General features: G+C 54.5%; 1 protein-coding gene and 1 long non-coding RNA gene across 2 annotated transcripts in view; one reads left to right on the forward strand and one right to left on the reverse strand.

Annotated features, from left to right (window-relative positions):
* Positions 1-7,615, forward strand: part of IGF2BP1 (insulin like growth factor 2 mRNA binding protein 1) — a 30,675-nt gene extending 23,060 nt beyond the window's left edge. The window contains exons 5-15 of the mRNA XM_067312098.1: positions 85-148; positions 2,026-2,307; positions 3,094-3,228; positions 3,482-3,604; positions 4,131-4,266; positions 4,398-4,520; positions 4,882-4,998; positions 5,271-5,345; positions 5,759-5,890; positions 6,076-6,189; positions 6,990-7,615. Coding sequence (XP_067168199.1) covers positions 85-148; positions 2,026-2,307; positions 3,094-3,228; positions 3,482-3,604; positions 4,131-4,266; positions 4,398-4,520; positions 4,882-4,998; positions 5,271-5,345; positions 5,759-5,890; positions 6,076-6,189; positions 6,990-7,082 — 1,394 coding nt within the window. The 3' untranslated portion in view covers positions 7,083-7,615. The remainder of the gene's footprint in view (positions 1-84; positions 149-2,025; positions 2,308-3,093; positions 3,229-3,481; positions 3,605-4,130; positions 4,267-4,397; positions 4,521-4,881; positions 4,999-5,270; positions 5,346-5,758; positions 5,891-6,075; positions 6,190-6,989) is intronic.
* A 1,026-nt stretch (positions 7,616-8,641) lies between these two features.
* On the reverse strand, positions 8,642-13,531 carry LOC136994398 (uncharacterized). Its single transcript, XR_010886488.1, has 2 exons — positions 12,835-13,531; positions 8,642-12,235 (listed from the first exon to the last, which is right to left on the reverse strand). It is a non-coding gene; the product is annotated as an uncharacterized lncRNA (long non-coding RNA).
* Positions 13,532-16,331: the final 2,800 nt, after the last annotated feature.

Consider the following 16,331-nt stretch of genomic DNA (forward strand, 5'->3'; position numbering starts at 1 on the left):
CCCGAAACACGGGGACACGTCGCTTCGGGTGTGCTTTGCCCCCTCGCTCGCCCTGGCTCTGATTTCTGCCTCTCTTGCTCCAAGTGAACACAGACAGCGAGACGGCCGTCGTGAACGTCACCTACGCGAACCGGGAGCAGACCCGACAGTGAGTGACCCGTGGCTCTGCTCGCCGTCCCCCTCGGAGCCCCACGTTGCGCTGACGGGAAACACGACTCCGTTCCCTGCCCCTTTCTTATTTGCAGACAGCACCATTTCCAATGCCAGGCGTCAGAGCCACTTTACCCTAGGAATCATAAGTTTTGGGTTAAAAAATGAGGCAAATCTCAGAGAAGATTAAAGACATAACTTTTTATTCAAAGGAAAGCCGAGGTTTTCATGTATTTACATGATTTCAGGAATTATGGCTTCAGAAAAAGTAATAATGAGATTAAATATCATAGGAGTTGGTAGGCATGAGACAACACATATCCTTGCAGGGTGATGGCAGTATCATTGGGAGACTTTCAACTCCGTGCCTCTCCATCCTGCCTGGGGAAGATTAGGCTTTACACTAAATGCAAATGGAAAATTAATTGGGTCTTCGCTGCTGTGTTTATTTCCCTTTCCTTTTTGCCTAGATGAAGGGCTCTGGAAAGCTGTAAAAGGGATGGGATCAGCACTTTGCTTGGAGGGGAGCCAGGGAGAGCGCAGGCACTGATTGATAGATTTTTATCCAGGAAGGTTTACGTCACCGAGTCTGGCACTTCTCAAATGTGGCCGCTGCGGCCACGCTGCCGTCCCCGGGGGATTTCGCGTGCGGTCACTCCGCGAGAACGGGCGCTTCCAAGGCGCCTCCTGGCCCATAATGCTTCAACTGTCAAAACTGCGGCCGCCGCGAATTTGCTGTGGTCGCGTGTGCGGCCGCAGCAAAACTTCATTTGAGAACCACCGGCTCGTTTTACTTTCTGTAATAACACGGGGCAGAGAGCCGTGCCCTGCGGGTCCCGTGCCGCCCAGCGACGCCCAAGTCTCGGACTTAAAGCTGTGATTTCAAGGCCCTTAATCTCCTGGCTAGCACTGGATCAGATTAAACGCTGTGGCTTTTCCCACTGCGGAAGCTTGGGACAGAGGAGCTTTATCCATGTAGCTCCTCTGCAAGCTCGAAGCCGGGCGGTCGTCTCCCGAAGCCAGTGGCAGGCAGATGAGCATGCCTTGGCCCATCCCTGCAGATCCAGTCCTGTTCCCTGGTCCTCAGATTTAGCTGCCGATGCCTTTCTCTGCCTTTCAGTAGATGCTCGTTTCTCCTCCAGGGAATGCACAGAGTTAATATTGAGAGTCTTTCTGACTTGGGTCCTTCACATCCCGCAGGGAAGGTTTCAGCTTGGTCAGTTGTGGGTTTCTTTTTTTTTTTCTTTTGCAAGAGTTGAGTCACTGACCACTTTCCAGAGAGCCAGAGTTTCGGTTGTCTCCTTAGAAACCTCAGGAATGAGAGCTGCGGAGACCTGTGGCAGAGAGCAGCTGCTTTGCTCTTGCTGCCAGCCCCATCTATCGACGGCTTTCAGGTCTTGCAGCCAACCCCCAAAACGCCTGCCGGGAGGTGGATTTAAAATATCAGGAAAAAATCATAAGGCGGAGACCTGGGAAAGACTCCCTGACCCATCGCGCCCAGCCCTGCCCTCATCCTGTCCTGTGCACCCTGCTTTCGTCCCCTGCCCCGAGGTTGGGGGCCTGGAGAAGGTCCCTTTAAAAGGCTTTGGCTCAGCCTGTCTGGGTGGAAAGTCCTGCCAGGTCCCCGCGGCATCGGGGAATCTCCTTCCCTCGCTCCGGGGCTTCCTCGGGAGCCGTGCCAGGGAGGGCTTGGCCCGTTCCGATTCCCAGTCCCTCGACGGGGCGCCGAGCTGCCATCCGGATGCCTCGCGTCTGCCCTGCTCTCCCGCCTGCGGCCCCGGAGGCTGCAGGAGCCGGGCAGCGGGATGCGAACAGCCGGGTGAGCCAGGAAACTGCCCCTGGCACCAACCCCTTCTCTCTCTGCTCCCCCTCCAGAGCAATCATGAAGCTGAACGGACACCAGCTGGAGAACCATGCGCTGAAGGTCTCCTACATCCCTGACGAGCAGTCCATGCAAGGGCCGGAGAATGGGCGACGGGGTGGCTTCGGGGCCCGGGGTGCCCCCAGGCAGGGCTCCCCCGTCACCGCGGGGGCACCCGTCAAGCAGCAACCCGTGGACATCCCCCTCCGCCTCCTGGTGCCCACGCAGTACGTGGGTGCTATCATCGGCAAGGAAGGGGCCACTATCAGGAACATTACCAAGCAGACGCAGTCCAAGTGAGTCCCTTCTCCTCCCGTTCTCCAGCTGGGGCTTTGGGGAGCTGTTCTGCACCTTGTTTAGCAACGTGATCTGCAGAGGTTGTTCCTGCGAAGGGGCTGTTAGCAGATCGCCTGGCAGCCTGTCTCCGGCATTCCCTCTGCGCGGGGTTGTGCTGTCCAAGCGCCAAGTTCCCATGCCGTTTGCTAGCCAGACTTTCTGGCTGAGCTTTCTCATTTCTCTGCCTTTCCAGGACTGCCCTGGCTGTAATGGGATCCGCAGGCTCCTCGCTGCAGGGCAGCAGAACGCCTTTGGGGAGCGTGTGGGGAGATCACTAGTTCAGGAGATCACGGATTCATCTGGCCTCCTTTAGCACAAGCATGTTGAGGTTCACCCCAGTGCTCTCGCTTTTGGTCCACTGACTTGTATTGGCTGCAGCTCTTCTCCCCCAAGGAAGGCTTTATCCCAGATGTAAAGTGATGGACAGCCCACCCCATCCCCCAGGAACGTGTTTGTTCCACCAGCTAGTCAGTCCTGTTACTTAAAATAAATAGCTACTGATGCCTTATTTTGATTTCTGTGATTTGAGCTTCTAGCCGTTGTCTGTGTCCATGCTGGATAAGGGGCTGGGAGGTAACTCCTCCTGCATTCCCCCGTGTGCACGTAGCCTTGCGCTCACGTGCGAGTTTGGGGCAACCTGCGGGGATGTTCGGGGAGAGAAGCAGCCGGCACTTGCCTCTGGGAAGCCACCGACCCTGGTGTCCTCTCCCTGGTGCCCATCTCAGTGTCGCTTTGTGCACTTGCAGGATCGATGTGCACCGGAAAGAGAATGCGGGAGCTGCGGAAAAAGCCATCAGCATCCATTCCACCCCGGAGGGCTGCTCTGCTGCCTGCAAGATGATTTTGGAGATCATGCAGAAGGAGGCAAAAGACACCAAGACGTAAGGTTTCCCCCTTCCTCCCAGTGCGCGCATGTCCCATCCGTGGCTCTTTGCTGGGCTGCAATACCTTCCTAACGCCCAGAGCTGCATGATGTTCCGTGTGGGAGCCTTGACTCCACGCTGCTTACCTTGGGGGGGCTGCTGGGCTACAGAGCATGGGGACTTTAGCCTCCTCTGTCACTTTGTACCAAATCCCTCCTCTTCCGGCTGCAGTAATTGCTAATGTTGTTTTTTTTCCCATTCCTCCCTCAAGAGCTGATGAAGTGCCTCTAAAAATCTTGGCCCATAACAACTTTGTGGGGCGCCTGATCGGCAAAGAAGGGCGAAACTTGAAGAAAGTGGAGCAGGACACAGAGACAAAAATCACCATCTCGTCGTAAGGCTTCTCGCACCCTTTGCCTCTTCCTGGAAAATCAGGGCAGACCTTTCTCAGCCCAGGGGTGCTGGTGGTGGTGGTGGGATGTGACTGAAGCAGGCCGAGATGTCTGTCCATCACTGGGAAACCTGCTTGAGCCATGGGTACTTTACTCCCTGAAGATCTCCTGAAAAACCTTGGCGTTGTATTTTATTTATTCCCCTCCTCTTTCCTTCGGTGGCGTGCTGCAGCATTCGGGGCTGGCTGGGTTTTGTAGCCGGGCAGGACTGCGTTTGGGCTCTTCTGTCATGTTTGAGGAAGGGAGGGTTGACTTCCCAGTGCAGACCGGGATGCTGGTCCCTGCTCTGGATGAGAACAGGCAGGTGCTGCCTTTACAGCGCTAAGACCCTGCTGCGACAGTGACAGCAGCACCCCTGGTCTCCACCTTCAAAAATGGAAGGAGGACCCTGCGTAACACTTGCCGTGGGAGGCAGGGCAGGGGGCCGGGCTGGCTGCTTCGCCAGGGTGACGCTCGGTTTCCTCTCAGCTTGCAGGACTTGACTCTGTACAACCCCGAAAGGACCATCACGGTGAAGGGCTCGATCGAGAACTGCTGCAAAGCGGAGCAGGAGATCATGAAGAAAGTGCGGGAAGCCTACGAGAACGACGTGGCAGCCATGAGCGTGAGTGTGGTTTGGGTCGAAGAGGGCAGCTCCGCTGGGCAAAAGGTCCTGCCCTGCTTCTGGTCCGATCTGAGCCCTCTGAGAGGATGCTCTGATAAAAGTAATGAGTATTTCTCTCCTCGCTCCCTCAGCTACAATCTCACCTCATCCCTGGCCTCAACCTGGCTGCGGTTGGCCTCTTCCCTGCCTCCTCCAACGCAGTACCTCCTCCGCCGAGCAGTGTCTCCGGGGCAGCTCCGTACAGCTCCTTTATGGTAGGTGAATGACCCAGCAGTGTGGACTGCTCCCGTTTCCAGCTCTGGGAAGCTGTTGGCTGCTCCCTGGCATGCAGGACTGGATCTCCCCTGCGTGGAGAAGATCCCTGCCGTGAACAGGGTTATGCCCTTAGCATCCTTTGCTGGCAGCAGGCAGGTTTCGATGCAGCTGGGTGCTGCATCCAGTCTTTGAAACTCCTGCAGACCCAATGGAGAGTGCTCAGCCTCTAATGGGATCTGGCTCCGGCCCAGTCCAGGACCTTTGGGAGTTGCATGGGCGTCAGTTGGGCTGGCGGAGGGGGGTTTGAGTCCTCGTGGCTGAACTGAGCCCGAACGGTGACACCACGTGCTCTGCCTGCAGCCTCCGGAGCAAGAGACCGTGCACGTCTTCATCCCCGCGCAGGCAGTCGGCGCGATCATCGGCAAGAAGGGCCAGCACATTAAACAGCTCTCGCGGTTCGCAAGTGCCTCTATCAAGGTAGCCTTCTCCTGGCGAGGAGCTCGCTCTATTTTGCTAGCAAGCTCAGTGCCACCCTTTGCAAAGCAGACGGCTTTCTGGCTGGGCGAGGAAAAGCCAAGCCTTAAACCCCCAGGGGTTACGTTTGGGTGACTAATCCTGGCGGGCGCGTGGCCCCTGAGCGCAGGACGCCGGGCAGGTGGCAGGGGGTGGGATGGCACCCCAGTGAGCTGGGACTCTGGGTGCCCATGCCATTGCCCCGCGGCCCTGACCACCTCTCTCCTCCCTTTCAGATTGCACCTCCGGAGACGCCGGACTCCAAAGTGCGCATGGTCGTCATTACGGGCCCTCCGGAAGCTCAGTTCAAGGTTCCTCTGTTGCTGCTGTCTCCGTGGGGAACTGGGTGCCGGCAGGGCTCTGCCGGTGCTGTGGGCGGGCGCCGGCACACTCGCTGCACGGCTCGGCCCTCCTGCAGCCCTGCGCCGGCAGTGCTCCGCCGCCACTGCTCCCGGGGGAGCCCGTTTCCTTCCCCGCGCAGCGATAATGGGAAGAGCAGAGCGGCTGCATCCCTGCCCACTGTGCATTTGAAAGCCCCCGAATCTGTGGTTGGATTAACACAGCCTCATCCCTCCCTGGGGCTCAGATGGCCCAAAAGCGCGAGGCACCTGCATTTCACGTGGCTCAGGGGCAGGGAGACCCTGGTCTGCTGCCGGGGCTGGGGACAGCGAGGCCAGGGCAGCTCTCGAGTCCAGTTTGACCCCTTGTTCCCTCCCCGCTGCAGGCACAGGGCAGGATTTACGGGAAACTCAAGGAAGAGAACTTTTTTGGACCTAAAGAAGAAGTAAAGCTGGAGACGCACATCCGGGTCCCTGCCTCGGCCGCAGGGAGGGTCATCGGCAAAGGAGGCAAAACCGTAAGCGAAACTCAAGTTTGGAAGGAGCCGGGTGGGAGAGCTTCCCTGGGGCTGGGATGAGGGAACCCTGGGATTGCTCACGTCTCCGGTGGGATGCGGAGGCCAGACGAGCGGGTGTTTGCCCAGCGGGTCGGTCTGCAGGAAGGATGACGGGTGACGGGGTGGGCTCTGCCCCTTCCCCGCAGGTCAACGAGCTGCAGAACCTGACGGCGGCCGAGGTGGTGGTGCCGCGGGACCAGACCCCCGACGAGAATGAGCAGGTCATCGTGAAGATCATCGGGCATTTCTACGCCAGCCAGGTAGAGCTAGGGAAAGCTGGTGCCCAGCATGTGCTTACGCTTGTGGATTCTCCGATGTCTCGTAAGGGTTGCATTCACTTAGCGCCTCTCCTCCTGTGGAAGTTTTTCCTCTGCTTGACAGTTGATTTTTGCAGAATTGGATAGCCGTGAGGTGTCCCCTGTGTCCCGAGGGACTGTGTGGGCTGGGGGTCTCGAAGGTGATTGCAGGGGGAAGGAAAGAGAATTGCTCGAGTGCATGCACACACGCACATGCACGCATTTGCAGAGCATAACCCTGACTTCCTGAGGAAACCAGCCTAAAAATGGGACAGGAAGGGATCTCCAGGAGTCCCCTAGTCTGCCCCTACCCTGATGAACAATCAGCTCTACTCACATTGTTCCTGGCAGGCTTTTGTCTCACATTCTTAAAACCACCAGGGATGGAGATCCCATGCTCTCCCGCCCTGTTGCAGTCCTCGCTGGAGAGGTTGTCCTGCCTTTTCAGCTAAAGCTCAGTCGGGTCTGAACCAGGCTTTGCTCTTCTCCGCAGCTGCAGATACATTTGAAGCCACCTGCTTTTCACTCCTGTCCCCTGGCCTAAGCGGCCGGCGCTTCCCCAAGCCAGACCATTGGGGCTGCCGGACTCTCTCTCCGGTTGCTCTGCCTCTTTCCTGACACGCAAAGTCCTTTCACTCTCCCCGGGATCTAAATAACCAGGACGGTGGGTGGGCGGGGAGGGCGTGGGGGGACGAAGCCGGCGGGTGGGTGCGGGCGGCCGCCCCGGCTCCCCCCAGCTCCGCCACTGCTCCTGTCGTCCCCAGATGGCACAGCGCAAGATCCGCGACATCCTGGCCCAGGTGAAGCAGCAGCATCAGAAGGGACAGAGCGGCCAGACACAAGCACGAAGGAAATAAGAGCAGCGACGACGGCAACGTGAAAAGTGGAACGAGCCAATGCCGGGCTTAAGAGTGGCTGGGAATCAGTTACCGTAGACAGATGCTAATTTTTCATTACCCGATCGAGATTAAAAGGCAGTTTGATTGGCTTCCAAGGTAGATGTCTAGGTTCAAATCAGACCGCATAATTGGATCCGTTTTCAGCTCCGTGTGCCAGAACAGCTACTTAAATGAAGTGAGACGTGCTGCAGTGTGGCGGGCGAGCCCGATGCGCTCGCGCTGCCGCGGCCCGAGCGGCGCCAGGGTCCCTGGGAGGAGCGGCGCGGCCGCCGGCGCGGGGCCGGGGAGACGCTCGCTCCCCTCTGGCTGGTGCAGCATTTGCCCTCTCATTTAAGTAGCCTTTGGAGGTACAAAGCCACCGCGATCGCTGCGTCTCCCCATCCCCCCATCCCTCCCCCAGCAGCGCAGCTGGCGAAAAATTCCCAGAGCGGTGTTACCCCTTCTGGAGCGTTGGATTTTTATTTCCACCTTCTTATTTTTTATAATTTTTTTTTTTTAAGAAGTTCCAGCGGGCTGTTACCAACTCCCATTAGTAACGAGATCCACCGCGGGCAAAAAAACGAACAAAAAAACCCCCCCCCAAAACCTCCGCGCCGCCGCGGGCAGGAGGAGAGCCTTCCTCCCGCTGTGCTGCTTTGCAAGGCGCTGCGCAGCACACCTTAGGAGCCAGGAGAGCACCTCTATTTTCCAGGACGATTTATTTTCTTTTCTTTCATTTGTTTGACTGTTTCTTTTGATTTTAGTTTAGTTTACTTTAAAAGGAAAAAAAAATTTTTTTTTTTTTTTTTTGAAGCCTATGGAACGATGGCGAAAGCGGGACATGCAACTTAAGCAGTGACCATTTTTCTCCGTGACCTCAGCTGCGGGCATGATGACCCATCCTAGGGACGAGGAAAACCATCCGGGAAGGGAAGGGGCGAGGGGAAGTGTTTTGATTTTTTCCCTCTTCCCTTGAAGCAAGAGTAATAAAACAAGCAAAAAAAAAAAAAAAAAAAAAAAACCCAAGAAAACCCTACTTGGTAGGAAACATGAGTTAATCTTCATCTATTTAGTGATCAGATGATGGGAACTAGATGCATGCAGAAGAGTGAAGGCTGGGGGTCCTCAGAGCGCCGAAGGGATTTTGGGGTGCAAAGGAGGATGGGGCTTAAGGCTGCACAGGATTTGGGTTTGGATTTGCCACAATCCTCACGGCTGAACCCAGGGAAGTTTTGGCACCGGAGCTGTCCCGACGTCCAGGTGGAGGGGAGGGACCGTGGCCGCCTTGGCCGAGTCCCTGGAGATCTGCTGGGCACGCAAGTGCCCGGCCTCGGTTTCCCCACCCAGAGCAGGCGATTTGCGCCCCAAATTCCCTTCGGCTTCTCTGCAGCACGAGAATGCAGCTTTTTTGCAAGAACACCCAGGGGAATTTTTTTATTAGCGCACTGGGAAGAGGCCAGTTCACATTAACTCTCCTGGGGTTATTTGTCTTTTATTTCCCTTCTGATCTCTCCAGGTGAGGGAAAAAAATACGTCTGAAATTTGGCACATTTTTATTATTTTTTTTAAGATTTTTTTTTCCTTATTTTAAAAAAAAGAAAAACCACCCTCCTTTCTGCAGCAAGAGTAAGTGTTCTCATGAGACAATGCCAAATACATGCGTCAAACAAAAGTAATATGGTCACTGATTCCCGTCACTCTTATGTGGATTTTATATTTTAGATATATTTTAATGATTTGTTTTTACTATGAGTATTGGGAGGGGACAGTAACTGCTGCGATCGCCTCTTCGGCGCAGGGTGAGGTCTCGTCTCCACGCCACGAGCGGGGCCAGAGTGCGAGCGGAGCCCGGTCCTGCCCGGCCGCAGCGAAATCCAGCCCAAGCGCTTTTATTTTGGGAGATGCCGCCGGGAGCCGAGCCGGCTCTGAGAGCATTTGGGGCTAAAACAAGGAGGGAATTGGGGGGAAAAAAAGAGAAAACCTCGCACTGACGATTTTAACGTTTCTTTTTGAAGTGGAGACCAGACCTTCTGTTCCAGCAGTCGTATTCCTGGGTGCATCGTCCAAAGCGAGAACTGGCTTTTGAATTTGGATCATGCAGCATCAGGAACGCGGGCGGTTTATTGCTAAGGCACCGTGGCAGCAGTTACTGTCCTTTTAACCATTGCAACAACAACAAGATGTGGGGGAAGGCCAGGTATTGCTGTGTGTTTGAGCAACGAGAAAAAAAAAAAAAAAAAGAAGAGAAAAGAAAAAAAAAAAGCTACCTCAAGGTATGAAGTTACCTCAGCAATTGTTTTTTTTTTTTTTTTGGGCTTGCTGATATTTTATATAAAAGCTGATAGTCTTGAATATTTTATTTTTTTAATGAAAAGAGAAGTTAAGTTTCATAATTTCTTATGAGCCAGGAGTTATGTGCAGGTAACCAAGTGTTATGAGCTCTCTATGGAGAACGACAGGAATTGCAGACATAGTGGAAAAGATGGCAGCAGCTTCTTTTTGGCCTTTTCAAGCCAGTTATAAATTTCACCATGATGCAAGAACTGTCAGATGTCGCCACTCTTCGAGACCTTGGACAAATTGGAGCCCACCACCTTTTTCAATTGGAAACACTTTATTTCCTTTCTTTTTTTTTTTAATTAAAAAAAAAAGCCACTGGATTAAAGGCCTTTATCAATCTGACTCCATCAGGAAACCAAATTAAAGAGCTTGGGCTCGGGAATCCTCCACTAAAGGGCATGCGAGCATGGATTTGCCTTCAAGCACCACTCCTAGGCGTTGGGGTTGACTATGCAAAGCCGGGTACACGGGGTTTGCCGGCGCCGAAACCAGGCCAGCCCGGACGCTTTTCCAAACACGCTTAAGCCATATCTTACAGAACCCAAACGCATGGGCCTCCCGCGTTGAGACGGAGGCAGCGTCAAACCATCTTCTCCACTATGATGCTGTTAAATATTTTACTGAGATTTACCTCAGTTTTACCGAGGATAAACAAACGATTAAAAAAAAAAAAAGCGAGAAAGAGAGAGAGAAATAAATGGGAGCCAAAATTTTTTTTTTATACAAACGCACATCGAGTTTTTAAAAAAAAAAAACTGACAAAACGATTGGCGCGAACCACTTTCCGGTTCGAAAGGTGCGTGCCGTTTTTTAAAGTCCCATCTTGCTATTTTTCACTGTACCTGCAGGAAAATGACCCTTAATGGAACGTTTTTGGAAAAATCAGTGGTGGTAAAGTCAATCTGAACGTGGCCCGACCGCTTCCCATTGCCCTTTCCCCCCGGCCCCGCTCCTCTCTCCCCCTCCGGCCTCCGTGGGAATTTTGGGTGTGTGAGGAATGCCGGATCAGGCCCCTAAAGATTTGCAGCTTTAAAGAAGTACTGGCCCTTTTTCTGTAGGGACGGGGACGAGCGAGGAATTGGGGCTGGGAAAAGCCGAACCGCCCCGGCGCACACACGGAGAGCGGCTGCGGGAAAGGCGGGTGCGGGATTCCCATGCCGCACCGGCCTCTGGCACAGCCCGCAGCCGCCTTGCTGACCCTGCTCCGCCATCCTCCGGGACACGCGTTTTGGCAGGCGGAAGAGGCAACGCAGCTGGCGTTTTTTTCACATTTTTCCTAATTTCTTTTAAAGCCTCGTCATTTGTCCTACCGAAAAACGGTTTCGTACCTCTTTAAATCTCTGGCTCTCTACTTTTTACAGAACTTGCCTAGAACAGTTTATTCAGACATCGGTGATTATAATTGTATTTTCCAACAGCAAGCGTTTTTTGATAACTGGTTCAAACTGTATCATTGAGGAGAAAAAAAAAAAACAAGAAAAAAAACCCACCCACAGTGCTGTTAATCTGATTGTTGCAGTGGTCTAGCGAGAAAACCTTGACTCCTACCTAGAGTTTGACTGTTCAGGGAAAGCCTTGGTGCTTTGGTCGGCCGAGGTTTTCCCCGGTGCTCCGCCGTGAGAGCGACGGGTGCTTTGGGGAAGAGCTTTGCTTTGGCGAGGGACGGCAGCAGCGTCTAGCGGTTTCGCAGCTGGGCCCGCGAGCCGGGAAGGGTGGATTTTGCCGCCGGTCGTTCCTCTCCTCCCTGCGGCCATGATTTGGGGAAGCACTTAAATCGGCGCTTAAGTCCCGTCACCTTCGGCAGGACTCAGGCCGTCGTCCTTTAAAGCAGCTTTGCTACGGGAAGTTATTTGCAGGAGGGAAGACGCCTTCGAGCACCGCTTGCATTTCTCCGGAGCCAGCCTGAACTGTAACGGGTGAAGCCGGGACCCCCACGAGGGCCGTTCAAAAGGCCAATAAACCCGGTGGAAGGAGCCGCGAACCAGCTTCGAATGGGGCCTGAGCTGAATAACCGGGAAATTAATCTCTAGTCAAACCAGGAACTTAAAGGAAAGGAGAAGAACCGGCCCCGCGGTAGCTCCTTCGCGTTACCCGCTCCCTTTGCGCCGGGCAAAAAGGTAATTTCGGCCAGCGGCAAATCCGTGTGGCGGGAGCGAACGGCTCGATAAGCCGCGGGAGGCCTGGAGGCAGGCTCGTGCCCTGCGGCCTGCTCCTGGTGCGGGAACGGCCATGGGAACGGCCGCGGGAGCCCCGCGGATGCTCTCCTCGGAGCCGGCGCCGCGTTTTTATCGTAGAAGCGGTTGAGTTCTTGTCGTTTTTCCTTTAAACGGCCCTTTCGGAGGGTTTGCAAAAGCTCCCGAGGTTTTAGCGTGGGGCGGAGGGAAACAACAGGGCTCAGCAGGGAAAAACCGGGAGGGGAGAGGGGGCAAATCTGGACTCGCGCTCGCCGTTGCCGTGGGGGAGCGGGGCCGGGGGCAGCGTGCGCCCGAGGGCAGAGCAGAGAGGTTTCTCCCGCTTTCTCCGCCGCCTGGCTCCGTGGCCGTGGGGCAGGAAAGAAAGAAAGGAACCACCCCCCCCCCGACCTCCCTGTGCCTCAGTTTCCCCCGGCGGGGGGTGATGCTGCTTACCTACCTCGCAGGGCTGTTTGTGAGGGTTAACGAGTTAACGCCGTCGAAGCCCTTTGCGATCCTTGGTGCAAAGTGTCGTTACCAGCACTAACGACCGCCGCGCTCTGCAGAGCCTTTCTTTCGGGCTTCATTCCAACAGTACCGTAGCCTTGTTTTGCCGTTCAGCTGGAGAAAAGGAGAGAAAAGTTAAAAAAAAAAAAATCAAAAAACAAAACCCAAGTCCCAACCCAGCTAACCCGGCCCACGTAACCGTTTTTCTCTTCCAAGCCCCAACCGCTTTCCCGTTTTCCCGGGGTTCAGCAGCGGCGGAAGAGGCCCTGCTCCCTCCCCGGCAGTCGGCATTGCAACCTGAGCAAAGGACAAGCTTGGAAGGTTTTTTAAGGAGTCAAAATAGACTGAAACGTCGTTGTAAATATGAAAAAGGAAGCGCCTCTAAGCTACCTTTTATGTTTCCTGGGCATTAGGTTTTGGGTTTGGTTTTTTTTTAGTGCAAAAAAGGAAAAAAAAAAAAGCAGTAAAAGGTAGTCAAATAGTTAAGCAGTACCAGAAAAATCTTTTTTTTTTTTATTTCTAGCTCCAACTATTGTGAGTATTTTTTAGATTCTGAAAAACAGATCAGAAACGCAGACTTGCTATAAGACAGTTGAAGACTTTTTTAATTTAATTTCTTTTCTAAAAAAAAAAAAAAAAAATACAAGTTTTCCCTTCCTGTCCCCTGCTGGTCCACACAACATAGGCTTTTCATATTTTCGGAACTTTCTTACTTTTGAAGAGTTTAATAACGGAGACTTTGTTTTGTTTTGATTGTTTTTTTTTCCCCCCGTCGTCCGTTCTGCTTTGTTTGGATGAAATCGGTGCGATCCTGTGAAATGCGTATTGTCCCAAGCGGGCACGGGAACGGTTTGGAGTCCTGCTGAGGCGCCCTCATCTCGAGATCGCTCCGGAAGGAGCGAGGCACCCGCTGGGCGCCGTGTCGGGCACAGGGGTTTGACGGCCGGGATTAGCGGTGCTGGGGCTCGGGATGTTTAAATCTGCTTTTTGGAGCTGGGCGACCCAGTGCTGCGTAGGCGACGCTTGGGGAAAGGATCGCAAACCGGCTGCTTAAGGATCAAGGCGCTCGATTAGAGTTAATCGCTCCGAGTCATCGATGTTGGCCATTGGAGCAGGTCACCGCGGGGGCTCTACGGGGAGACGCGGGGACCGGAGCGGGTCGGATGTGTCCGTCCTGGGACAGGGATCTGGCACCAACAGCCTGACTCGGTCTCTCGGAGCTGGTGTTGCTCATTCGGAGCAGAACGTCCAGCCGAGACGGCCGGCATTCAGCGGGATGAGCCCGGCTCCGACACCACTCCAGCCTGTCCCAATCTGGAGCGTGGGAAAGCTCCGGGGGCTCCAGAGCAGCAGTGCGGAGGAAGGCAAAAAATGAATCACGATTTGGTCGAATCAGCCTTTTTTTTTTTTTGGCTTTGCTTTTTTAAAATCGTTCGTAATCGGTGGTGAGATGCGGAGCGGAGCCGAATCAGCCAGAGGCTCCAGAATCATGAATTTTTGCGAGAACGCGCAGGTGCTGCGAGCTGGAAACATGCACGTGCAAACTACCTCAAACCTGACAGCGAGACTGAGTTACAGACGGGCGAAGGCTGCGGGGGATCCGTCCTCCTCCGGCCTCGGGAACCGGCCTCGGGCAGAGCCTTTCCCCAGGGAGCAGCTCAGGCCCCCTCCGCCCTCGCTGGTGAGGATTTTTGGCATCGCGGGAATATCCGTATCCCCGGAGCGAGGAAGACGGGTGCCCTTTGGAGGAAGAAGAGGAAGAGGGCTTCGGCTGTGGGCTCCGCATCCGGGATGGGCACGCTGCCGGCAGGAGGGCATGCTCCGGGATCGCGGGAGCTCGGGATTGGTGCTGGTCCAGGAGGGCAGCACACCGGCCCCCTTTGCGAGTCAGCCCCGTTGCAACGTGCATTTGAACCCTGCTGCTTTACTGTACGTTGCAGATATATATATATTTTTTTCGTTTTTCTTCAAGCTTGATACCTCTCGGCCGGGCCCGCGGCGCGAGGGTAGGTTATGAACTGTGGAAACGCCGCGGTGCGCTCCGGGAGCCACGGGGCGGCGAGCGGCATGAGCCGCCGCCGTGCGGCCTGTTCCCCCAAAAGATTTTAGGAGTCGGATTTTTGGAGCATCGAAAAAAGCGACGCTCGATAAACGCGGTGCGAGGGGGTTCGTTGCCGTTCTGCCGCGGGGCTGGGAAGGACTCGGCCCCGAGTGGAGGCGGAAGCAGAACCGGGAGGCGCCGGCTTCCTCAGGCTGCGATCGCCATTTCGGCATCTTCTCCGGGGGAAATCACTGGGATTGCCTGGGACGCAAAGCGGGGCAGGAACCAAGCTGCCAAATTGCAATAATTGGTTTAGTTGTCCATAGCGAAGCGGTTAAACGTATTTGCTCATTTAGAAGGCGCCCAAATTCGCCGCGAGGTCAAACGCGTTGCCTTCGGGAACAAATCTGTCCTTTGAAACACAAGCACACCCCTCGCGACGCTGTCGCTTCAGTCGGATCCGGTCCACCGCGTTGAAAACCTGCAAATCTGAGTGTCACTCCAGATGAGGCAAAACCCCACTTGAAGCCCTAGATTTTCCTTAAAAAAAAAAAAGCCCCGAGCGGCCCGGCCCCCCGGAGCCCGGCAGCTGGGCCCGTGCCCGGCGCGGGGGCCTGACCCTCTGTGTAACCAATCCGTTTTTGTTTATCTACCTCTTAGTGACAATAGATTAAAAATAGGTAGTGGCAACTCCACATGCTGTAGTGTAGGGGAAAATAGAAAGAAAATTAAAAGGACTCTCTTTTTCCAAAGAAAAATGTTCTTTAAAAATAGACTTTACGGGCTTTCTTTTTCACTTTAAAGTGTTCATTAGTTGTAAAAGGTCCAAACCTCAGCAGTCCGAACGTTCGCTTGTGACTGAGTTTTTTTTCTTTTGAATGCTCGATCCTCCGTTACTTTTTTTTTTTTTTTCCCCTTTCCTTTTTAACTTTGGTATTTACTTCTGCTGTCAGCAGTGCAACTTTGACCGTCTCTGTGTCTTCAGCGCAACACCTAGGCTGGGCCAAAGCTCCCGTTCTGGCCTCGCTGCGGCCGGCGTGGGAAGGTGCCAGCGAAACGGGGCTTGGGGCTTAAAGCGGCTCTTTTTGCCCTTGGTTCGCGGGATGAGGTCAACAGTAGCGCAAGGAGGGTCCCTTGGGAAAGCCACAGCGGTGGTTTGTGTGTGCGAGTGGTTGGGCGATCAGCCGTTCTGCAACGCCGGCGCATCCGGTTAATCCGGGTGGATTAAGTCCGGGTAATCCGGGTGGGGTGAGCCGAGCTGGGGGCAGCGCCTTGTTCTCTCCTCTGCATCCCACCGCTGGGAAATTCGGGGAGCAGCCGACACCTCCTCGTCCCAGGTATGGACGCATCTGAAGGAGGTCCCGAATTCCTCAAACCAAGTGCCGCATCTCCCACCTGCACAGCCAGCGCCGTTTCAGCCTGCTCCTCCAGAAAGTTGTACTTTGCTGTAACGATATTGTTTTTCCTCCTCGCAGCAGATTGTTTCTTTTCACCTGTCCCCCTCCCACGTCCCTCCTCTCCCCCGTACCTTTGCGCGAGGCAGTTTGTTGGCTTGGATGTGGAGTTGGGATTACGGATGGACGTGGGCTCCGTTTTTCTTCCAGCGAGGTTTCGCCACAAACCGCTTTACTCCACTGTTTCATTTTTAAAAATAAAGAGGAAAAAACAAACAAACAAACAAAAAGAACCCCTAACACTGCTCACATGTATTTTTATCAGTTGGGGGAGGAAAAAATATATATATGCAAAGAGGGGGGTAAGGGTGTGGGGTGGGGGCATGCCGGGGGGGTGCTGGGTGCTGTGGGGGGGCGATGGGGAATCCGGGCTGCAGTCGGGGCTGGGGTCTTTTCCTGGTGGCAGCAGTACCCGAGCCCATCCTGCTGCCTGCTTGCATGAGGTTTTTGGGAATACATATCCCCAAATTTTCTTTCCAATGTATTAAAAAAACTTTTTTGGGGGGGGGGGGCTAGGAGCAGGGGATGGACATGCACAGACACCGCTTGCACAGCTCCGGTCCTTAGGGGATGCCAGCCAAAAAGCAGCCGTTGCACGTGCCATTTAAGACCGAAAGCACAAATCCCAGCCCTGCTCCCATCTCCGTCCTCGTTACAACCCCTGAACTGTCACCTGGGCTGCTTAGAGGGGACAACCAGACCCCACAGCTGGCGG

This window comes from Apteryx mantelli, chromosome 28 (genome assembly GCF_036417845.1).
Source record: "Apteryx mantelli isolate bAptMan1 chromosome 28, bAptMan1.hap1, whole genome shotgun sequence".
NCBI lineage: Eukaryota > Metazoa > Chordata > Aves > Apterygiformes > Apterygidae > Apteryx > Apteryx mantelli.